A 23,989-nucleotide genomic window follows, 5' to 3' on the forward strand; every position below is an offset into this window, starting at 1 on the left:
ACATGTCAGAGGGTGACACCAGTAACCATGGTGGAATAAGATCTTTCTGGTTCTGGAATTCAATAACTTACAACTTTGGAAAGAAAATAAACCGGGTAGAGGGGTCATCTCACCATCCCTGATGGTCACACAATCACTGTCCCATTGAGTGTTATTCTTTCTTTTTCCTGGTTCCTTCATAGGTGGACAGTTTCAGAACTAAAATAACCATTCCTGGGCCCTTTATTCCAAGTTCTGGGAACCGAGCAGCAGATGTCTGGTCTTTAAAAAGACCTCTTTAACTTGACACCTGATCCAGAGGCCAGATTTGGATCCCAGGTTTTCATCATTCCAGGCTACCTCTGATTCAGTTGAGCATCAAGTAGACCCCTTTGTGATCTAAGTACACTTTTTTCCTCTGAAGCCAATTTGCTAAATATATTTAGCAAAATACATCAACTGTATGTGCTTAAGAGCTGTTTTGCTAACCTATGATACTTGGTGTTTGTTTTGTTTGAGCATATACATTTTTGAAATCTCTTTTTATGAAGCATTTTCTCTCAATAAGTGGCTTAACAATCACAGAAATGCTCTCATTTAAATTCTGAAAATCTGATTTCTGCTATGGGGAGAATTTTACTCTTGTAAGAGCACTTACAACCTTAAATTCCAACAAATGGGTTTTTTTGGTTTTATTACTTTTTTAGCAATATTTCTATTTATATATTAATGTATTGATTAATTAATTATTTTATTTATTTTTGCCATACTGGAGATTTAACCCAGGGGTGCTCTATCGCTGAGCTACATACCCAGCCCTTTGATTTTGAGAAAGGGTCTTGCTAAGTTGCTGAGTATCTCATTAATTTGATCAATTTGGCCTCGAATTTACAATCCTTCTGTCTCAGCCTCTCAAGCAAGTCACTGGGATCACAGGTGTGCACCACCTGGTTTTTCTTTTATCGTTTTCTAGCTTTTTCCCAACACAGTAAAGAAAGCTCCTGGGAAAGAGGGTTAAGGTTCACTTAAATAATTTTTTAAATTAAAAAATGTGTTTTATTCCTTAATACTTACTGTAAAAAATTGTATAACAAAATACTAAGTCTCCTCCTCACTCCCATCCCATCTTCCTAAGCTATCAGTAGTGACAATTTGGTGTGTTTTCTGTACTTGGAAGTATGTAGATATACATAGGGATATGTAAGGATCTCCTCTCTTGCTCTTAAAGTTGGACCATATTGCATTTATTCTCTGAAATAGCTTTGGAAAAAAATGGGACTCTCACCCAGCTTGCTTAGGAAAAGTAACAGGTTTGGGCTAGCTGAGGATGAGACAGCCCTGAAAATGAAGCTTCCATGCAGAAAGCATGGTCGGGGCCTGACCATCTACTGAATAACTGTGGCTCAAGGGCTGTCCTCCTGTCCTCTTGACACACTGAGCCAAGCAGAGCATACAGGTCCAGAATCTGAGCATCCTAGAAACATTGCTCCAATTTTATTCCTCAGAATGGGACATCTGCAGCTCCCCCTCATTTCAAATATAGTAGATTCAGGAAAAAGACACTCATTGGCAATATTCATTATGCATTCACCACATGCTGGGAACTGACCTAAACACTTTAATGATCTGCCCAACCCCCCTACGGTGATAGGCATTATTCTTATCCCCAGTTCATAGATGGGAAAGCTGGGGCACACTGGAGTTGAGTCACCTGCCTAAGGTAATCCTCAGATCTGTGATTTGGTCCTAGAAGTTTGGTTATAGATGTCCACCTTATCCACTTAAACTGTGCAGTAGTGATTCTGTCATTGAAAGCTTGGTGATTGTGTAATTCTAAATTCCAGGAGCCAGATTTCCCTCAATTCTGTGGAGGCCTTGGCTGGGAAGATAGCATTTAACCAGATCCCTATCAGGATTACATCTGAGCTGACTCTGTGTCCCACAGGCAAGGAGAGCATTGGTACCAGCTGCGCCAGGCTCTGAACCAGCGGATGCTGAAGCCAGCAGAGGCAGCACTCTACACAGATTCTTTAAATGAGGTGATAAGTGACTTTATGGCTCGATTGGACCAGGTGAGAGCTGACAGTGCCTCAGGGGATCAGGTGCCCGACATGGCTCACCTCTTCTACCACTTTGCCTTGGAAGGTACCCTTGCTGGGACAGGGGCTCAGAGTGGGAAGGGGGCAAGGGAAGGCTGTGCTCCTCCTCTTCATTTCCCCTGGGTTTTGTGTCTCCTGGCTCTGTGTCCTCTAATGGCTTCTGTTCTTCCCAGCTATTTGCTACGTCCTGTTTGATAAAAGGGTGGGCTGTCTGGAGCCCTCTATCCCCAAGGACACTGCGACCTTCATCAGCTCTGTGGGGCTCATGTTCCAGAATTCAGTCTATTCAACCTTCCTCCCCAAGTGGACCCGTACCCTGCTGCCCTTCTGGAGGCGATACCTGGCTGGCTGGGACACCATCTTCTCCTTTGGTGAGGACTCCCAGACTGGGGCCAGGGAAGAAAGTTGGTTGGCTCTCAGGACTGTGCATCTCCAAGTCTCTCCCAGGACTATCTCCCCCATGCCACCAACCATTGGAATGGTTTGACCCATCTTCTGTTGTTCTCCATTGTCCCTGCAGGGAAGAAGTTGATTGATCAGAAAGTCAAGGAAGTGGAGGCCCAGCTACAGGCTGGGGGGCCAGATGGGGTCCAGGTATCTGGCTACCTGTACTTCCTGCTGACCGGTGGACTGCTCAGTCCTCAGAACGCTCTAGGCAGCCTGCCTGAGCTGCTCCTCGCTGGAGTGGACACGGTGCGTGAGCCGGGCTGACAAGGAGACCAAGGACTCCCAGCTCCCATCTGAACAAATCCCCCACTACCCTCTGCCTGATGCTGACCTTGATCCCTCATGTAGCTGCTCTTTCTATAACATGACTGCGACTGTGAAAGGAAAAGAGTCATTTAGCCCAGCTGAGGCAAAAGGGCCGGTCCTTTTGTAAGAGGGATCCCATCACCTCTGGGGGCTCTTTGCTCTCTGACAGCTTGGGAGGGTCATCACACACCTATTCCAGCTCTCTTTTACTGCTTGTCCATGGGCACCTTTGTCTCTAGCAGATTCCTTTTGAGCCCCTTTGTCACATGGGGCTTCTCCTTGCTACAGTCACCTGTAAGGTGCAATTCTTCATTGTATCAGTCCTTATTCCACTCACATTTAGCATCAAGGTGATGAACCCTCATCTGTTTTCCTGCCATGTTTGTGGCAAATTAACTTTCACATTTTGCATGCTCGCACTGTGTAAACCCTCACCTCGCCTCGCTGGGTACTTCTCTAGAAATCCCCTTTCACTTTATCTCCCATTCTACCCCCTAGACATCCAACACGCTGACGTGGACTCTGTACCACCTTTCAAAGAACCCAGAGATCCAAGCGGCCTTGCACAAGGAAGTGGTGGGTGTGGTGCCCACTGGGCAGGTGCCCCAGCACAAGGACTTTGCTCGCATGCCCCTGCTCAAAGCTGTGATTAAGGAAACCCTGCGGTAGGATGTGATTCCCACAAGCTCAAGGTCTTTGTGAGGAGGAGAGCGTGAGAGACAGGAATGGGAAGTGGAGGCTGCTAGTGGGCCAGGGCCAGGTACAGGGGTGAGATGGGAAGAGGGGCTAAGGCACCAAAAGGCGAGGAAGGAGTGGCCACTCTGTCCCTCCTTGGCAGACCCCCGGCATTCTGTTCCTTGCAGCCTCTACCCTGTGGTCCCCACAAACTCCCGGATCGTGGATCAGGAAATTGAAGTTGATGGCTTCCTCTTCCCCAAGAATGTGAGTGGGCCCAGAGTGCCCAAGTAGCCAGGAGTGCCCAGAGCCCTTTGCTGAGGGAGTCACGCTGTCCATTCCTCCCTCGTAGACCCAGTTTGTGTTCTGCCACTATGTGGTGTCCCGGGACCCCAGCTCCTTCTCTGAGCCTGAGAGCTTCCAGCCTTACCGTTGGCTGAGGAAGAGGGAGCCTGCCATTCGTGGAAACCAACACCCATTTGGCTCTGTGCCATTTGGCTATGGGGTCCGGGCCTGCCTGGGCCGCAGGATTGCTGAGCTGGAGATGCAGCTGCTGCTGGCGAGGGTGAGCTGGGACAATTGGGAGCTCGTGAGGGCCAGGGAAGGGTGAAGGAGTCTGAGGGGGAGGAGAGGCAGGGAGGTTCAGAGTCAGCAACTGCAGAGGGGGGCAGTGGATAGAGATCAAGGCTCCAGTCCTACCTGTGCTCTTTCTCTGTCAGCTGATGCAGCACTATGAGGTGGTCCTGGCCCCTGAGACTGGGGAGGTGAAGCCTGTGTCCCGCATTGTCCTGGTTCCTAGTCAGAAGGTGGGCCTGCGTTTCCTGCAGAGACAGTGCTGAGCTGGGCACCTGCCTTTCTGGGTCTGGTCCCAGAGGCCATGTTTCTGGCATAGTAGCCCTCGCACACTGCCAGGTCTTAGATGAGGAGGAAAGGAAGGGGACTGTCCGACTCAGCAAGCTGGAAGAACTCAGCACCTTCCCACAGAACCCGGAGCTTTTGACACATCTGTATCATTGTGAGCAACCCTCTCTCAGATGAAAGGCCATCTCTTACTGCATTGCTATTCTTGGTACAATATAAACTAAAAGGACTTCTAATTCTTTGGAGTCTGTTTTTCTTTTGGACCACTCAGCATCTGAACCCTTTTCTGTTTGGGGAACACCCTTTCTGTACTTAGGAATCATGATGGGAGGCCTTGCTGCCCGCTCCTTGGAGAGAGAGACCCTTGTACGCTTCCCCAGACCTCACAGAGAGGCCTTGGCTTCACATAGTTAGGGCTGCAGCAGGGCGGCAGCAGCGGAATGATTCTAGGTGCCTTAGAGAGCAGCACTTCTATGGTCCTGCTCCCACTGCAGATAATAGAAGCCACCAGCTGGGTGTGGTGGTGCACACCTGCGGTCCCAGCACTCAGGAGGCTGAGGCAGGAGGATGGCTTGAGCCAAGGAGTTTAAGACCAACATGGGCCACAGAGTGAGACCCTGTCTCAAAAAAAAAAAAAAAAAAAAAGAAGAAGAACCCCCCCACACACCCATTTTTAAGGAAAATTCTGAGAGAGAGCCAACAGAATGCCACACGATTTGTTAGAGGAGCTCTGGGCTGGGCTGCAGTGGCCTCTAATAGATATGGAACTGCTCGAGGAGCTGAAAGTCACAATCCAGAGGATGAGAGGCAAGAAACTGTTGCTACAACTGTGCATCGCCTTAGTTGTCCCCAAGCACAACCACCTTGTCATAGACCGACTGTCATGCCTCTCAGTACTCAAAGAACCAATACTGATTGGTTTGCCTCCTGACTGCCCCTGAGAGCAGGAAAAGAACATTATTCGGCCTCATTTTTCACCTTTCAAATCCCTTAAGTACAACTGCCTAGAACCTCAGCTGCAAGGGAGGCTGGGGATTGTAGTTTTTAGATTTGTAGCCTCTGTAGTAAGAACAGGGGTTGGTATCCAGATCAATAACACCACCCCAGCCCCAGCCCCAGCCCCAGCGGTATATTCTTCTGAGTCAGAAAACATAAGAAACTTGATTTTCTTACACTTCTGGGGATAAAACTGTTTTACTGTATTTTAATTTTTTTTAGTACTGGAGATTGAATCCAGGAGTGCTCTACCACTGAGCTACATCCTCAGTCCATTTTATTTTGAGACAGAGTCTCACTATGTTGCTGAGGCTGGCTTTGAACTTGTGATCCTCCTGTTTCAGTCTCCCAAGTCACTGTGTGGGCCACTGTGCCTGGCTTGGAACCCATCTTAAAAATTCAGTCATTGCCTTGATTCAAATCCTTCAGTGGCTCCCCTCAGTCATCAAACCAAATAAAAAATTCTTCCTATGACTTATAAGACGCATCATGCTCGGGCACTGTCCACCCCCACCGAGGACACCCTTGCCCTAGCTGAGCTTGACTCCTTGCATCTTCCAGAGCACATTATGCTCTTTACTGGCTCACAACTTTGTACTTACTGTCCCCTCGCTTGGCAAAACACACTCTTCACCAATTGTCATGTTCTCCTAGGGCATGTACTTAATGTCCCCTCTCTTGGCACAGTCACCTCTTCATCAATGTCACGTTGCCCAAGGGAATTTGCTCTTCCTTGGATCAAATGTCCTGGCTACTGCAGAGCCCTCCTTGACCCCTCCAGGTGATTCCTGTGCCCTCCTCCGTACAGAACCGTGCACCCAACATGTCCACCTCGCTGTAGGCCCGACTGTCTTCCTGGCCAGCTGTGAACTCCCTGAAGGGCACAAATCACCTCCTTTCAGTTTGGACCCAGTCTAACTGTCCAGAATCTAAGAGGTGTTAAATAAGGTTGGTTGACCCTGGTGCCAGTAATCTCAGCAGCTTGAGAGGCAGAGGCAGGAGGCTCACAAGTTCCAGGCCAGCCTCAGCAATTTGGCAAGGCCCTAAGCAATTTCATGTTGCCAAATCCTGTCTCAATATGAAAAATAAAAAGGGCCAGGGATGTGGCTCAGTGGTTTAAGTGCCCCAGTACAAAAATAAATAAATAAATAATATTTGTTAAATGAGAAGAGACTGGAATAGGAGGAAGAAGGAGAGGAGGAGGGAGGAACACAGCACTTTTCACATTAAGTAGAGGAACCTAGATGAGATTGGGAGGGATTTCTGATCACAAGGACATGGCCCTTGACTTTACTGAGGCAGTGGGTTCACCTGTGAGGGCTCTTTATAAATTCAGAGGATGGAGTCTTGGATCAAAGGGTGCTAGGATCTCTGTTACAAAGTCAAACAGAGGAGACTTCTGCCTTCCCCAGTGTTTCCTTGAAACCAGCAGGGCCCAGCTGCTGAAGCCACGTGAACTCCCCAAGTGCTGGCGCTTGGTGGGAGACACATGTGTGATGTGAACTGGGATTGGGGTTTTGTAACAACTGTGCAAGAGCATTTCTATGCTCATGATCTCCAACTTGACTAATGATCTCATGATCTCATAATTTGACTAATCTCACATCAAAATCCATGAAGGTCCCGCCATTACAGAACACAATATGAAGATTCCTCAAAAAATTAAAAAGAGCTACCATATGATCTAGCAATTTCAGAATATATACTTGATATATAGTCAAAGGAAATGAAGCCAGCATATTGAAGTGACATTTGCACTCCCATGTTGCTGCTTTGTTCACAGTAGCAGAGAGACAGTGCTGACCTAAATGTCTACCGGTGGAAGAATGGATAAGGAAAATGTAGTGTAGATACACAATGGAATACTATTCAGCCTTTAAAAAGAAGTATAACCTGTTATTTGCAACAACATGGATAAACCTGGAGAATATTATGTTTCATGAAATAAGCAAGCCACAGAAAGAAGTACTTATTATATGTGGTATCAGAAAAAAGTCAAACTCATAGGAAACAGGGAATAAAATTGTGGTTATCAGGGATGGGGGCAAGGGCAAGGGATTAGGGAGATGTATGTCAAAGGACACAAAATCTCAGGAGGAGTAAGTTCAGGAGATCTATTCTACATTATGGAGACTAGAGTTAATAGCAATATAGTGTATACCTGGGAATGAGTGAGGAATTAGACTTTGAGTGTTCTTACCACACACAAAACATGATAAGGGATAGGGTGTGGCTCAGTAGTAGGGTGCTTGCTTAGTATGCCAAAGGCCCTGTTCAATATCCAGCACGACAAAATCATCATCATCCTGTGCAAGAGCACAGATGTGAAGTGGTGCTTCCACAGAATGAATATCTTGATTTAGCCATTCCACAATATGTCTAAATATCAAAAAGTATTTTACACTATAAATATATATAATTTTCATTTGCCAGTTAAAAATATTTTATAAAGAAAACAAATCCAACCAGGTACAGTGTGCACATCTGTAATCCCAGCAGTTCAGGAGGCTGAGGCATGGGGATCATGAGTTCAAAGCCAACCTCAGCAACTTAGTGAGGCCCTAAGCAACTTAACTCTATATAAAAAAAATATAAAAAGGGCTGTGGGTGTGGCTCAGTGGTAAATCTCCAGTTCAAACCCTGTATGCAGTTCAATAGTATTACTAAAAAAAAAGAAAACAAATCCATATCTATAAAAACCCATAAAGACTGTATATGCATGAATGAATATTTATATGTGTGTAGATATATATATGTGTGTGTGTGTGTGTATCCATAAATAGAATATTATTCAGCCACACAAAAGAAATACTGATTCTTGCTATGTTATGATTCAATCTTGAAAATATATTAAGTGGAAGAAGCCAGACACAGAAGACCACATATTGTATGATTGCATGCATTATGGAATATCCAGCAGAGGAAAGAGAGTAGATTAGTAGTTTTCAGGTGCTGGGAGGAGGGGAGGGAAAATGGGGAGTGGCTGTCAATGGATATAAGGTTTCTTTGGGATGTGATGAATGTTATGGAATTACATAGTAGGAGTGGTTGCACAACCTTGTGAATATAGTAATACTATTGGAGTGTATACTCTGAAAGGGTGAATTCTACAGTATGTGAATTATACCTCAACTTAAAAAAAATCTGTGAAGATCATCTTGGTTAAGATTATTGCAGAATTAGCTTCCAAGCCAGGTATGGTGGCACATGTCTGAAATTCCATCTACTCAGGAGGCTAAGGAAGGAGAATTGCAAGTTGGAAGCCAATCTCAGCAACTTGGGGAGATCCTGTCTAAAAATAAAAATAAGCAAATAAATAAAAATAAAAAGGACTGAGAATGTAGCTTACTGGTAAAGCACTCCTGGGTTCAATCTCTAGTACTCACCCCCCTGCAAAAAAAGCTTCCCATGTAATCGATACCGTTGAGGATCAAGTACCATAGAAAGTTCTGAGGCAACTCTGCCTGGTGTGTATCTCCAGGGCTTATAATCCAAACTCAAATCAAAAATAAAAAATACAAAGGAGAAACACTAGCTAAGTAGACTGGTGAGTGAGTCAAGTCCTTGAGAAGATTAATTAAAGGACATGCTACACTTTCTCACTCTTAGATGTGACATGGGCACAGCTTCAGAGGCTTCCTTCAAAAGCTTTTACCAACAGGGCTAGTTAGTCAGCTTCTCATTACTGCAACAAAATACCTGAAATAATCAACTTATAAGGAGGAAAGTTTTTTTTTTTTTTTTTTTTGCCTCATAGTTTGGGGGATTTCAGTTCATGATCAATTGGCCCCATTGTTTGGGGCCTGTGCCAAGGCAGCATATCATGGCAAGAGTGTGTGGTAGAGCAAAGCTGTTCATTTCATGATGGCAGGAAGCAAAAGAAACTTTCTAACCCCTCCAAGGACATGTCCCAGTGACCTAAAGACCTCCCACTAGGACCCACCTCTTAAAGGTCCCACCACCTCTCAATAGCACCAAGTTGGGGACTAAGCCTTTGAACAACTGGCTTTGAGGGACATTCCAGAACCAACCTACAGCAAGTGCAGAACCCAAGATATAAGTGCTGAGGAGTCAATGACAGAGACATGACACCTTGGCCACAGGGGCTACTAGCAGAAAGCCCACAAATGCAGCAGCAGTGGAGGAGGCGAATCAAAGACTTGCATGCCAAACCAGGAAAAACAAAATACAACGTGGCCAAGAGCTCTGCACTTTATACTTGAAGATTTTTTTCCTTCCCTTTTCTTTCTTTCTTTTTTTTTTTTTTAAGATTTTTGCTTATAGGTAATAGATCAAAAAATACACCCACATTGGGCTGGGTATGTGGCTCACAGGTGGATCACTTGCCTGGCATGTGTGAGGCCATGGATTCCATCCCCAAAACCAGAAGAAAAAGAGAGAGGGAGGGAGGGAGGGAGAGAAAGGCAGGCAGGCAGGCAGGCCGACCCACCAAAAGTGTACATGAAATTCTTTTGCTTATCTTGGGAGTTGAAAATTACCTCTATCTATGCATATTCCATTGCAATGCCTCACAAGACTGCTTTAATGTAAACGAAAACATTACTTTATTTGACAGTGGTTCGTTCAAGCACGCATAAGTGTGACAGGGTGGATGTGATGTCATAGGTAGGTCCCTTCCCTTGCAGCTTTCTCTGTGCAGGGTGAACAGCAGCAGCCCTGTTGGAGGGTTGGCACAAAGCCCATAAGTGGCCAGTAATGGCACCCCCTTCCAGGGTCTGAGAATCTCAGGGTGCCCAAGAGTCACAGCAAAGGGATGTTACAGTGAGGCTCCCTGATGGCCCACCCTACCTGCCTCTATAAGGAAAAATATTAGCAGATGTAGGATAATTGTAGAAAAGTAGACATTGATTCAGCCCAGCAGATACACCTTTAACTGTTACTCCCAGTCCAGCTCATTGGAATTTCTTGGTCAAAGTGGGATCGATATTTTGAGTAAGGTTTTTAAGAGAACAGCTTGTCTTCTTAAACAACTAGCCAACACTCTTGTGATTAAAAATAGACAGGGCGCCGGCATTGCCTGGATGTCTGCTTTATTAAAACACTCATATTCCGTAGACATTTTAGCTCTGAATGCATCTTGGTTTGATAATAGAAATTTTTTTTCCAAATTGTTGTGTATGCTTCTAGTTTTAATATGTCTGTCAAGTAAAAACTTTGACAGCTGTCATCATGGAATGAACAATAATAACATTATACTGAATACTGTTGTGCTTAAGGATGTTGGGAAGAGGATCTGTGAGGAGGCTAATAAATTACATGTCCTTTATAACATGCTGTCATTCTTAGCCATTGCTTCTTGTAGACTTTAGTCAAAATTTAATAATTGATAGATCCCATCATGTGACAATAGACAGGGAACCGCATTGACTTTACTATGCAATGAGACATTCATCCTGCTTTCTCAGCACGCTCTCATGCTCATCATGTGTTAGTAATTGTAAGTTTCTTGTTTTTATAGAAAATAAACAGAGATGCCCAGGCTACACTCCAAAATCAGGAAATGGGTATATCTACGAATGAGTCCCTGGGCTCTGGATTTTACAAAGCTTCCTTGGTGATCCTGAAGCACACCCAGGGCTGAGAACCATTGAGAGGGTTGAGAGAAGAGATGGGGAAAGCAAAGGAGGCCTGAGAGTCCAGCCCTGAGGGCACAGAAACGCAGAGAAGCCTTGGGGGACTGAAGAGGAGCTGGGACAACAATGCTTGACCCCCACCTAGGCATGAGGGGACAGCAGGGCGGACTGCACTTTAGGGAAGGGTTATTCTGAGCTAGGGTGGAAGTGCTTGCAGCCTCCATGGAAATTCTACATCTCTTTTTCTGGTAGCCATGATGGCTGCAAGGGTGAGCCAGAAGCTGAGGGTGGAGCTTGATCAAAAGAGACAGGGAGGTGGGATGGTCCCCCACAAAGCGCCCAAGGAGGGGGTCTGCTGTGTCCTCAGAATGGTGACCCCACACAGGTAGAGAGGTACATATTCTCAGGAAAGTGTGAGGGGAGCCCAAGGGGACCTGATGACTTCCTCAGCCTTGCTATCACCCCTGAAGGCCTGACTCAGGCACAGCAACTCAGAGTCACACCATCAAGGTTGTTATTTACATTCTCCAGAGCCAGCGCTTGCTGGGGGCAGCCCACCTGGAACTCCCCAAGGACGTTGTCACTTGAGAGATCTTCCTTTGGCCCAGACTCAACTGTCGCCCCCTTCTCATCCTCCCACTTGAGCCAATACCTCACACCTTCCTAAGGGACAGAGCAGAGCCAGCAGTGACTCTGGGATCTGGCAAAATGGCTAGTGAGAAAATACCTTCATTTCCTGCCTGACAGATCAAGCACAAATGTCTCCACTCTGCAGCTCTGGGAGGTAATGGGGGCAAGATCATATTTCAGAAATATTAACCTACGCTTCCTGCATGAGACAACTGGAGCTTCGGTGCCCATTGCCACAGGGGAGGGTGACAGAGGAGAAGCCTAGTCTTGGCTTGGAGTTTCAAAAGGCTGATCCTCACAGTGGGTAGCAAGAACTCAGGACACAGACTGTGGATTTGGCCGAATATAAATATGATGGATTAGAGAACCGAGGCCTCCTCTCTGCCCGTTGGTAAAGGTTCCATTGGCTGGGATGGGCTGGAGAAGACAGTGGACATTTATGGGGTCCCTAAGAAAAGGGGAAAAGTCTGAAGGGGAAGGGGTATGTATGATAAATACCTCATACAGGTGAGGAGAGTCTAAGGGTAGAAGAGCCTGGTGCCCCGTGTTCCCAGTAGAGTCTGGAAAAAATGGTAAGATGTAGGGTAGAACAGGATACTAGCTATACAGCTCAGCACATGGGCCTGGAACAGCCTCATAGAGCTTCCAAAGCCCAGAGGGATGGAGGGACTGGAGCTAAAATGTCTTGCTTGCCCCAAGCACAGTCAGGCCCCAACAGGCTTTGGGAGTAAGGGAGCACATGGCAATGTCTGTGACTGTGCACACCAATGATCGACCAACTGCCAACAGGGATGTTTCAGCAGGTACTGGCATGGTGGATGCTGCACTGGGGAACAAAGGCTTATGCTACTTAAAGTTTTCCAAACTTAGTCCCAGGAAAAGATGGGAAGAGACTCCAAATGGACTAGATCAATTTCCACCACCTGGCATGGGGTTCATAATAGAAATTGCATTCAGTGTTAGAAAAATAGCTATTTCTTACAAGCTCGAGTTTTATAGACTGGGTTTTACCTACCATGTAATAAATTAATAAATATTTTATGATTTTTGTTATAAAGAAAAGATTTTTTTAAAAGTCAGTGGAATAACATTCTATGCACAAAAGAAACGCCACTTGCTGCTTTTGTCAATCGTAGACTTTTCCTCCAAGTCTTACATTCAGAAAGCAGAAGGATCTTCAGAAAGTTCGGTTAAACAACTAGCATTTTGAGTGGAATTTATAAAAATCCAAGTTCATGGCTTGTTCTTTTTGCATTTGTGTTTTTGATTGCTCATTTTCAGGGATCCAAATACAAGGCCATCTGTCACTGGTGAGAGATAAGGCATTTTCTGGACTACCATGGAGAGAAGACCCCACACCATCAGACAGTTCTACAAGTAACTGCTGTTCCATTGTGAGCCTAGCAGCCCTGAAATGACCATGCCAAGAGGGTAGAAGGGCAGCGGCAAAGTTATAGGGAACCACTAAAGTGGTCCCCATGGGGAAAGAACAGTTGGGTCTCCCAGGAGCGAGCCAAACACAGTCCAGAAGCCCAGGAATCCAGAGCCCTTGAATAAACCTGCAGGCTACCGGCTCACTACCGCATCCCAACCAGCCCCAATCCAGGTAGGGGAAAGGGATATGAGTGCATATGGGGCACAGATGGCCCTGGGGTAGTCCCAGTGCCTGTGCTTCAGGGACCTCCAGCCTTGACTCAGTTGTTCTTAATTTCATCATCCCACAGTGCACTGGGCATGCCCAAGAACTTTTGGGAGTATAGACAGGGCAAGGACAATCAGGGTGGCTGGAGAAGCCTGTGAGGAAGAGAGAAGGGAAGATAGTGACCAAATAGGGAGGGGAGTTGCCTTCCCAGTAGGAGAGTTGTGCCATCCACTGTCAACAGGTGAAAACTGTCCCCCATCCCTCTGCAAACCTCTAGCCAACGTTACGGGGAAAGAGCCTGCGATCACAACAAATTTACCACGGTGAGCACTAGGTGTAAGCACCCTACTTTAAGTTCTAACTTAGTTCTTACTGAGGATAGAAATTCCATTTGACAAAGGTTTATTAGCTTGCTTCCCTCCAGGGGTTCTGTTCAGCTATGAGAGGGGCCACTGCCATCTTCATGGTGCCCCAGTCTGAGATCTAGGAAACTAAAAAGTTATAGGGGCTGATCCAAGGGCCGGGGGCAAAGCCTACCTGGAACAGAGCTGACTTGGCAAACAGATGGGGAAAGATGAAATCTGGGTCCCCTGCTCCTTTCTTTGTCTTCAGGGTATGGAAGGTGAGGGGAATAGGAGTGAGGACTCGTCTTCTCAGGCACCGAGGGCATCAATGCCAGCAGGGCTCAGCACCAGCGCCTGAAGGATGTCGGAGAGGGAAACCACGCCCAGGAGATGCTGGGTCTCATCTACTAGCACCAGCCGGTGTACCTGTGGGTCACATTGTTCAGTGACTAACCAGGCCCCACCCCACCCCATCCCAAACAAGCAGGGGAAACAGTTTGACATAGCTGGGGGGACAAGAGGGTGTCTCCTGGGAACCAGCTGGCAATGTCTCTGAGCACTCAGTTGACTGGCCCTTGGCAAGAGAACCTCATAGACAGGACCAGGTGCATACTAAGGTGAATGCCAAGAATTGGTCTCGAAATAGGAGGACAGGCCAGGTGTCCACTGTCCAGGGATGGCTGGAGCCCACATGGAAGAACTGGGCCATCTCTATGGGGGCATTCCTGGAGAGGCACAGGGTACCTGTTCTCGAGCAATCCTGTCAATGACTTCTCCCAGGCTCTCGTGGGGCTGGCAGGAAAGGACCCCCTCCAGACACAGTGTCCTCTGTCGCAGGGCTTCTCCCACACTCATGTCTAGGTGGTTGTAGGTTTTCTGGGCAGCCAAATGCTGGGGCAGGGAGAGAAAGAGAGTTCCAAGTCACCGCTTTGCTCAGACTCCCACCTCACTTGACAGCACCCCTTACACACTCGTGAAGTGTGTCCACAGATACTCTCCCATCCATCCTCCTACCACAGCCTCCCTAAGGCACCCCAAGCCCCACAGACACTTACAATCACATCAAAGCGGGAGTAGAGGCCCACAACCTGACCTACAAGGGGAGAGAGGAGAAAGACAGGGAAGAGGGCCGCATCAGGACCAGTGCTTTGCAGAGGGCCTGGGCCAGGTCTTGGAGTGCACTCCTCCATATCCTCCCAGGTTGCAGCTTTATAATGAGGCATCAGGCTGCTCCCTCTAAGCCATGAGTCAGCCTGGCATCACAGAGAGTGAGACCACCTCATCTCCTGCCCCCTGAAGAGATGCAATATGAGAACAGTGCATCACCTATGAAGTGAGTAGTCTAGTCCCCAACGTGTAGGGCCAACTCATCAGGGTTCCAGGAAACTAAAGCAGAGAATAAGGTGAAATCCACCTCTAGGAAGCAAATGGGCAAATCTGGAGGGGAATATTCTCTGGATAACCCATTCAGGCTCTTCAACTCACCTGTGTCAAACAGTCAGGGGAAATGGAACAGTTCTAGATGTAAAGAGACTTAAGGGACAAAAGATAGAAATGCAAAATCTGGACCTTTAGTTGGATACTGGTTTGAACAAATCAATTGTAAAAGAAAAAAAAATCTTGGGAGAAATTGCAAAATGAGAATAAGTATTAAACATTAGATATAACATTAGTAAATCATTCCTGGTTCTGTTAGGGTAGAAAATTATACTCAGAGACATAATATTGTCTGTAATTTAAAATGCTTTAGAAAAAAAGATGAACTGATTATGGCAATACCTTAACAATAGTTAATCCAGGCAACATATATATGGATTCATTATACAATTTTTTCTTTTTTTTTTAAACCTTTCTCTTTTTTTTGAGAGAGAGAGAGATTTTTTTAAATATTTATTTTTTAATTTATCGGCGGACACAACATCTTTGTTTGTATGTGGTGCTGAGGATCGAACCCAGGGCATCGCATGTGCTAGGCGAGCACTCTACTGCTGAGCCACAGCCCCAGGCACTAATTATACAATTTTAAAAAATTTATTTGAAATTTTTCCAAGTCAAAAATAAATTAAAAGTAGTTCTTGACAGGCACGATGGCATACACCTGTAATCCCAGCAACTGAGGAAGCTGTGGCAGGAGGATAACAAGTTCAAGGCCAGCCTTGGTAACTTAGAGAGACCTTGTCTCAAAACATAATAAAAATGGATGGCTGGGGATGCAGCTCAGTAGTGGAGCACCTCTGGTTCAAACCCCAGTACTGAAGGGGAAACCAAACCAAACCAAACACTTCTGGATATCTAGCTTTATTATGGTAAATTTTTTTTTTGGGGGGGGGCTGCTGGGGAATGAATCCAGGAATACTATACCACTGAACAACATCCCCCACCCTTTTTATTTTGAGACAGGATTTCACTAAATTGCCCAGGTCAGCTGGGAACTCACGATCCTCCTGCCTCAGTCTCCTGAGTCACTGGGATTACAGGTCTGCACCACCACACCCAACCAAAGAAGAATTCTTGTTGTCCCTCTGGTCCTTTCTAAAACAGGAAATTGACTCTGGCTGGGGGCCCAAGATTTCATGGCCCATTTTAAGATGAACTGAGACCAAAAAAAAAAAAAACCCAAAAAACTGGTCCTGCTGTTTCACCTCACTGTGCTGATTTTATTGCAACTAATCTTGTAAATCCTGTGAAGTCAGATGTATGGATATTGTTAAGATTGCCATTTCACAGATAGGAAACTGAAGCAAAGAAAAGTTAAGTGACTGGTCCAAGGCTCAAAGCAGGTGACTTCTACCCCACTCCACCCTGGGCACCCAAGTTGGTGCCACATGGACTCCTGCCACCCCACACCCCACCTCATGTTGTCCCCCCACCCTGCTCTTGCTCTAGTGCAGGTACCAGATTCATTGATCACAGGCAGGGCAGACACACGCCGGTCCACGAAGATATCCAGTGCCGTAAGGACGGGCGCTGTTTCCAGTACCACAGCCAAATCTCGGAATGTGCCGATGCCCAAATCTTGGATAGTGCGGTAGAGGAAGGAGGGCCGGGGCAGCAGGGCACCCTGGTGGGGTGGAGACAGGGTGATGATCAGTGGTCAAGCAGCCCAAGAGGGCTCTGGGTTCCTCCATCTCCCATGTCCAGGCTTGAAGACTTAGCCCCTTGAATCACCTTCCTGTGGCTCCCCCTGCCTCCCCCTGGCCCTGGGCTCACAAAAATGTGCAGGAACTTGAGCAGCCGCTTGTGTGTGAGGATGTAGAGCACCGCGCCAGAGACAGGGTCCAGGACTGGAAGGCGATGGATCCGGTTCTTAATGAGGACATAGACGGCTTCGAACAGGCTGCAGAGGTGAGACCAGAGAAGGGGGAGCAGCGTGGGAAGAGACACCTTCTACTCCAGTCCCCGCAGATAGGAAGGAGGATGGGGCACCAAAGTTGTCTCATCTGCCTGCTTCCTAGGATGGGTCAGGGGAAGGGGACAGGGCAAGACAGGGGCTCAGGTAGTTGATGGGGAGGCTTACCTGTCATTGGGAGAGATGGAGACCAGAGGCTTGAAGCAGCCTTGGAGGTAGATCTCTGTAGAAAACGCCAGAGTGAGGCTGAGGGAGTGGCCACTGCCTCACATGCAGCTGGACCCTTTTCTTCCCCCAGGCACCTACAGTACACAATTTCCTCCCTATCGCTTGCACCCTGCAGGAAATCCTCTGAGCTGGCCCTCCCTCTGCCCCAGGCCCTGGGCCCCACCCTCAACCCCACAGCCCCTCTCCCCACTCACCCCTCCAGGTCTCGATTTTATGTTCTTCAATCTCATAGATCTGGACCTAGAGGCATCGGCAGGATTCTGGTTTCAGATGTGGACTTGGCAGGCACCAGGCTCCCTGAAGACCCCCTTCCACCCCAATACTACTGGCACCCAGGGCTCCCGGCTGCTCCTTACCAGGGGGGACCTGTAGTATCTGTGAAGCACCAGGATGAAGTCTGTGATGGTGAGCATCCCTACGGGCAGGCGGGACACAGGGGTGACCATAAGCTTTCTGTCCTTGGGTGTGAGGGAGGTTAAAGGTGCCACTCTCCCAGCGCCCTTGCCATTCCTCACCCCCCCTCCCCAGCCTCTCCTCACCCACAAAACTTTGCTTCTTGCTGTCCCACAGAGGTGCTGCCCGCACACCATTGGCCACCAGGGCAAAGAAGGCCTTCTTGATCTGAAGGATGGGACAGAACAGTGGAAGGGTGAGTCCCAAGAGGCCCTCATACTCCCCTCTTGCTGCCCCTCAGTGGCCACTCCCCTGTCCACCTGCTGTCCTCTTTGCTGTTCCCACCAGAGTCCTTCCTTGGGATCTTCTCCCAGGTTCTCCTCCACAGGAGCCTGCCTGTCTTTCCCATGTCATGGCACACACTAGACCAGATCCCACTTGGGCACATTTACAATTATAGACAAGGCTGCTTGTGGCGGGAGGTACAGGAAGACCCTCAGCAGTTACAGCAGGTTAGAAGCCCTAATTCAGAGTCTCCACTTGGAAATCATGCATGTACAGACACAAGCATAATTTTTTACTAATCTAAATAAGTACTAGAGATAGAATTATTTACATAATATTTACATAGTTTTTGTCTCTGAATAAACTATAAATTGACTCATATTAAACAATACACTCTGTACATGCTGGTTGTATTTTTCTACTACACATTAAAATAAATACAAAGCTACTGAAATGGAAGTATTTGTTTATGAACTACTAGAACCAAATTGTGTACTGTAGGTGACATACAAACCATGCTTTAAGCATTTTACATATACTATCTGCTCATTTACACCAGCAATAAGAACAGAACCACAGCCAGGCATGGTGGTGCACGCCTGTAATCCCAGTGGCTCGGGAGGCTGAGGCAGAAGGATCATGAGTTCAAAACCAGCCTTAGCAAAAGTGCTAAGGTGCTAAGCAACTCAGTGAGACCCTGTCTCTAAATAAAATACAAAATAGGGCTGGGGATGTGGCTCAGTGGTTGAGTGCCCCTGAGTTCAATCCCCAGTACCAAAAAACAAAACAAAACAAAAAACAGAACCACAGACATTTGGTAGCTTAATCTAATGAAAGAGCAGGTACCAGAGATCTTCTAATTTTTTCCATTACCAAGAGTCTCCTGCTCTTCTTTCCTAAACAACTCTGCAATGTCTTAGACATATTTCAAAGTTTGTTTTCACTTTGTACTGGGTTGTCCTGATACTCTGAAACACAGGGGGCAAAGCAGGCATTCCGATCTCCATTTTCAAGATAATGGAGATAAATGGATCAACGCAAAGTTTTGTAGATAGTGAAATTGCAGAGATGGGATGATGGGATGCTCCCAAAGAACAGAATCCCTCCCTCTCCCCACTGGGCTCCGTGGTGCTAAGGAGCTCTTGAAGGGGACTTGGCAGGGCATGCTGGAGGGTATGAATGGTGGTGGCAAGATGGCGTTGAGCATGGAGACCGAGCTCTGGTGTGGCAAGCTGGGTCTCACCTCCAGCGTGGTGTCAAAGATGACCAGCTTGGAGCTGGTTGCCATGGCATCATAGCAGGTGTGCTCCTGCATGAAGTGCATGTAGACCTGGGCCCCAGGCTTCTGCAGCTCGTCCTCCCAGCCCAGGCTGAGTAATGGAGCCTGTGGCGATGGGCATGGGGCAGGCCTCTCTTCCCCAGGGCCTTCAAGTTCAAAGCCCCAGGCTTCTGGGGCTGGGAACTCGATGGCCACCTCCAGATCATCTGTGCTGGAGCTGGCGGCTGAGGCTGCAGAGTGCTGGGGGAAGAGTTCCCACCCTCTGGGCGGGGTGCCCACCCGGGCCAAGGGAGCAGCTTTGGCCAAGGGTGTGGCTTCTGGGAATGTGGCCTCCAGCCCGGTGGACTCAGCAGCTGGCCTGGAAGGGGGACCTGATGGGAAGAGAAGGAGGGTAAGATAGTAGCTCCATCTTCAAGCACGTTCTCATCAGCTCTCGGTGACCTCGTGGCAGCCTTGGGAAGCTTGGATGCTGTGACTTCACAGTGCAGTGGAGAAGCCGAGTCACCCAGGTAGCTGCTTTGTCTGTGGGTCCTAGCTGGCCATAGGGCCCTTGGCTCTGTCCTGCAGTTGTTCTCTCCCATGTGGAGAGACAGAAGTCACAAGATGAGGATTGGGCCCAACTCGGTGTTAGGAAGGGATCCACGGCAGTCCCGCCACCCAGGCTCTGGGCTTCCCCACTGTCCTGGCTCCCACCTCTCCAGAACTGGCCTTGGCCTTACCTTCTTCCAGATCCGGTGGTTCTCCTTCCTCCACAGCCTCCTGCCTCGTCCATCTTGATGCCTTGCCCCCCCGTTTCCCATGGATTATTTCTGAACTGGTGGTCATGGCTGGTGAAGGCCATGAGGAACTGTCTCCTTGCTCTAGGAAGCTCATCTCTGGAAGGGAGAACAGGGCCTGTTTGGTTAAGTGGGCAGTACAACAAAATCAGTTAAAATGTTGTTAATAACACTATTGGCAAACTTCCAGGGGGCTTTTTCTCCATCATATTTCTTATTCTATGCTCATCATCTATAAGGGAGGCATTATTATCATCCCTATTTTATGTGCAAGGGACCAGAAATTCAGAGAGGTTAAGCAATTTGCCACAATCACACAGCTAGGAGGTGGTAGAGTCAGGAGTGGGGTTCAGGAGATGAGAGAAACACACTATGCAGAGGAGGAAGAAGGAACCTCTCCCAACAAAATTCAGGCTAGGGGCTGGGAATTGGCATACCAGAAATGTGGGGGACAAAGGAAGTGGGAGAGGATGCAGACCCGCAGAAAGCGGGCAGTCTACCTACCTTGATGCTCAGCCTCCCCTAGGCTGCTCCAGGACAGGGTCTAGGGGGAGAAGAATGTCTGAAGGGGTGGGAAAAACGCCTCGGGTTCCCGGAACCCCAGGTCTTCTTCCCTCTCACTGTACACATAGGCACACACACAAACACACACACAAACACACACACAAACACACACACAAACATCCAACCACTCCTAGACACACACAGGACTTATACACACTCACACACTATGTATATACACAGGCACCAACATACTCACACAAACAGAGAAAGTGTAGACCAAACAGCACACACGCACACACACCACACACACACACACACATTCACACGCGGTGCCCTCTGTGCTCTCGATTCTTGGGCCCTGCTGCCCCGGTGCCCGCCCCACTGGGACCCCAGTACCCTGCGCAGTGCATGCTCCAGCTCGGGCTCCATGCAGCAGGCCCCAACCAACCGTGAGCAAGTGCCGACTCCCCAGCCGGCCGGGCAGCACTATTCTGGGCCCGGCCTCTGGCGCCCTGCCTTGCCGGGATCGGTTTCTCTGATTGGGTGTCAGGCAGCTGGGAGGGAGGGGGCCACCCACAGCTGCTCCAGCCCAGAAGCCTGGGGGCGGGCTGGGGAGGCGAGGGGCGAACCTGCGAGTCTTGGTGCCTGGTCTTTGGTGGCCTCCAGGTCTCCCAGGACAAGCTAGATGGACCCTGCTGCTGAGGAAGCCGCTTGGCACATTGTGGGGGCATGAGCACTAGGAGAAAGTTGGGTTCTTGCAGTCCCAGGGCCCGGCTCAGCTTTATCAGGCACCAAAGTACTGAAAGTGGAGGCTGTTGAGCTTAACTTTCTTCCCAGTACAAATTTTGGTGGGGGTGATGCTGGCTTAGAAAGAACCAGTGGAGGCTACTGTGCAGGCTGGGGATAAGGCAGGGAGCTCATGGGTGATCCCAGCAGAGCAGCCGGTCTATGCCATGATGCCCTCCATTTGAGTCTGGGATCCTCTCCTTCTCTCAGGTGGAGGAGGTGGAGTGGGTGGGTCAGGCAGGTGGGGAGCTATGCAGGTCACCTCCCAGGCTTGAGGTGGGCTTCAGGCTTGGGGCCCAGGCTTGTCCACAGAAGGAAACACCTGTCGGTGTCTTCCTGTGATTAGGAGATGTCTGGGTGTTCCAGAGCCCCAGCCCCCACAGCTGTGTGTACTGTCCCTATCTCTCCTGGTGCCAACGGAATCCCAGCCTGGCTCTGGTGGCTGCCCACCCCCTTCCTTGGCATTCCAGGAGCCTGAGTCAGCGTCCAAATCAGGAAAGCTGACCCAGCTGCTCCTGCTCCCTTCTCACTCCCCCTCCCTTCCTCCTTCCAGCCTCTTCCATCCCAGTCCTTGGCTCAGGAGTGGACATTCAGAAATGGACTACTGGATTTCTTGCTGAATTTATTAAGCATATTTCCCTCCTTCCCTAGGAGCACCTGCACTGTCTGCGGGGAGGGTAGAGGAGAACAGAGCAAGAAGGGGACTTTACCTTTTCTTGTGGGTCTCAAATAGCACAGGATCCCTGGAGCCTGTCTCTCTGTGGTTCCTGATGGTGGAAACTTCCAAGGCACAGCTAATGGGGACATCTCATACAATGGACAGACCACCAGCATATGATCTATCAAGGCATCACAGATGACAGATATTCCCTGTACTTTGCAGAAATGCAACAATGGTCCACAGCTCACCAGCAGGCAATATTTATCCTTGTCTGATGTTCAATCTCTAATCCTCTGACACTTATTTTAGGATTTTAAGCAGTACCATTTCCAAATATCAAATTCTTCATTAGTTTGCAGACTGAGAAGCTGATAGAGTGGTTCTTCCAAGCATCTTCCATCTTGGGCACAACATGGCCACTCTAGCTCTTGGTGTTACATGAGCATTCCAAGTAGGAAAGGGGGAACTTTTTCTTTTATGCCTAACCTGGAAGTTGCTACCATTATTTACACTCACATTGCATTGGCTGAATTTGGTCAGTTCAAGAGATGTTGAGAATCAAAGTCTTTATTATGGTCAGCTGTGTCACGCAGTCTTTCATTCCTGTGTCAAAATACCTGAGAAAAACAACTTAAAGGAGGAAAGATTCATTTTGGCTGATGGTTTCAGAGCATTGTCAGATGATGCTGTTGTTTCTTGGCCTGTGGTGAGGCAGAGCATCATGGTGGTTAGGAAAGAGAAAAAGAGAGAAAGAGAGAGAGAGTGGGTGGGGGGAAGGGGCTGGGAACAAGATGCAGTCCCCAACAGCACACTCCAAGGGACCACTCCCTTTGACTATCTCCTACAGTCTCCACCACCTCCCAATAGTCCTTTCAGCTGTGAATCCACCAATGGATTAATCCAGTGATGATGTCAAAGTCCTTCTGATTCAGTCACTTCCCAAAGCTCTGCCGCTGAACATTGCTGCATTGGAGATCAAGCCTTCAATATATGGGCCTTAGTGAAACATTCCAGATGCAGATCCAAACTGTAACAGCAGCCCTTTCAGCTGAAACTCAAGCCATTTTATTACTAAAGAAAAAAAGAAACAGACGTTAGGAGGCAACTGGCAGTCTCTGTTACAGAAGCTATTGGAGAAAACACACGTGGGTGTAAAAGAAACTCCCTTTTCATGATTTTCATCTTCATGCTCATAGGAAAAGACTCAGAGAAATCAAGCAAAATTTCCCAAGGTCATAGGCAAGCAAAGGACTGAGCCTAAGCAGGAATCAGGTCTGTCTGTCCCCAAAACAGACTTTTCATCACATCCAGCCAATATATTTTGGCCGTCAAGGGGCCCACAGTTGAACTGGAGATGAATAACATTTGCTTGTGGAACAGCTGGGTGAATGCCAGCTCAACTCTACTGAGATGGACACGCACTGTAAGGAAATGCAACTTGGATAATAGTCAGGGAAGACTTCCCGGAAGAGGAGGCCCTGCTTCTGACCCTGCAGGAAGTAGCACAGAGAATGGAGCATGGCAGTGGTGTGAGCTGAGTCTGCTCTGTGCCTGTGAAGGTGACTCGGAGCATAAGGGGGCAGTGGGCAGAAGTTGGAGGTGTGGGCTCTCTGGGTCCACTGCATCGTGTGTCCTTGTGGATGGTTCAGAGAACCTGTAACTCATGGAAACTGGTAGGAAACACTGAGACCACTGGTGCATGTTGGCTGTAACTTACTGCTTCTAGCAAAGTTCTACAAGAGCTGGCACTAGGGCTACCTATAAGATATGGTTTGGAAGAAGGTGGGACCTGGGCTCCCAGCCCATTCTCGAGCCCATCCTTTTCAGCAGACAGTGGGAACCAGCTCAGTAGGCAGACATCAGAAGAAGGGAGTTTCCTTTACACCCTCGTGTGTTTTCTCCAATAGCTTCAAGATTGCCACCTCCTTAGAGAGAATAAGAATACAGATCCAGAGTATCCCTGCAATAAATATTTGAACCCAATGATAGAAGATGCAGGACCTCCCCAATCCTACCATGGCCTGCCTACCTATCTCTGTCAGTTTTGTGTCACTATAACAGAATACCACAAACTAGGTAATTTACAAAGAAAAGAAATTTATTTCATACAAGATCAAGGGTCTGCATCTGGCAGGGCCCTTTTGCTATATCATCC

At 47.9% G+C, this 23,989-nt stretch overlaps 2 protein-coding genes across 14 annotated transcripts in view; one reads left to right on the plus strand and one right to left on the minus strand.

Annotated features, from left to right (window-relative positions):
* The window catches only part of Cyp27a1 (cytochrome P450 family 27 subfamily A member 1), a 37,090-nt gene extending 32,461 nt beyond the window's left edge, over positions 1-4,629 (plus strand). For 3 of the 4 annotated variants that reach the window (XM_077803619.1, XM_026390357.2, XM_026390358.2), the window contains exons 3-9: positions 1,925-2,124; positions 2,252-2,449; positions 2,599-2,771; positions 3,330-3,496; positions 3,695-3,773; positions 3,859-4,071; positions 4,226-4,626. In XM_077803619.1, coding sequence (XP_077659745.1) covers positions 1,925-2,124; positions 2,252-2,449; positions 2,599-2,771; positions 3,330-3,496; positions 3,695-3,773; positions 3,859-4,071; positions 4,226-4,345 — 1,150 coding nt within the window. In that variant the 3' untranslated portion in view covers positions 4,346-4,626. Of the gene's footprint in view, positions 1-1,924; positions 2,125-2,251; positions 2,450-2,598; positions 2,772-3,329; positions 3,497-3,694; positions 3,774-3,858; positions 4,072-4,225 lie in introns of all 4 variants that reach the window. The other variant, XM_026390356.2, reaches the window with a different exon arrangement.
* Positions 2,509-22,089, minus strand: Prkag3 (protein kinase AMP-activated non-catalytic subunit gamma 3). 10 transcript variants are annotated; one of them, XM_026390363.2, is made up of 17 exons: positions 21,884-22,089; positions 21,017-21,509; positions 20,388-20,427; positions 19,827-19,982; positions 19,072-19,478; positions 17,690-17,771; positions 17,507-17,565; positions 17,345-17,390; positions 17,091-17,145; positions 16,784-16,910; positions 16,469-16,634; positions 14,629-14,666; positions 14,318-14,464; positions 13,767-13,999; positions 12,086-12,147; positions 4,206-4,327; positions 2,509-2,592 (listed from the first exon to the last, which is right to left on the minus strand). In XM_026390363.2, exons 2-14 carry the CDS (start codon positions 21,116-21,118, stop codon positions 13,883-13,885), a joined length of 1,542 nt encoding a protein of 513 aa, XP_026246148.1. In that variant the 5' UTR covers positions 21,119-21,509; positions 21,884-22,089; the 3' UTR covers positions 2,509-2,592; positions 4,206-4,327; positions 12,086-12,147; positions 13,767-13,882. The 10 variants fall into 10 exon arrangements, with proteins under 10 accessions (XP_026246148.1, XP_077659747.1, XP_077659748.1 ...); XM_077803621.1 differs by having other exon boundaries at positions 12,086-13,381; XM_077803622.1 differs by lacking the exon at positions 12,086-12,147.
* Between the last annotated feature and the right edge of the window lie 1,900 nt (positions 22,090-23,989).

This window comes from Urocitellus parryii, chromosome 1, assembly GCF_045843805.1.
Source record: "Urocitellus parryii isolate mUroPar1 chromosome 1, mUroPar1.hap1, whole genome shotgun sequence".
In the NCBI taxonomy this organism is placed as follows: domain Eukaryota; kingdom Metazoa; phylum Chordata; class Mammalia; order Rodentia; family Sciuridae; genus Urocitellus; species Urocitellus parryii.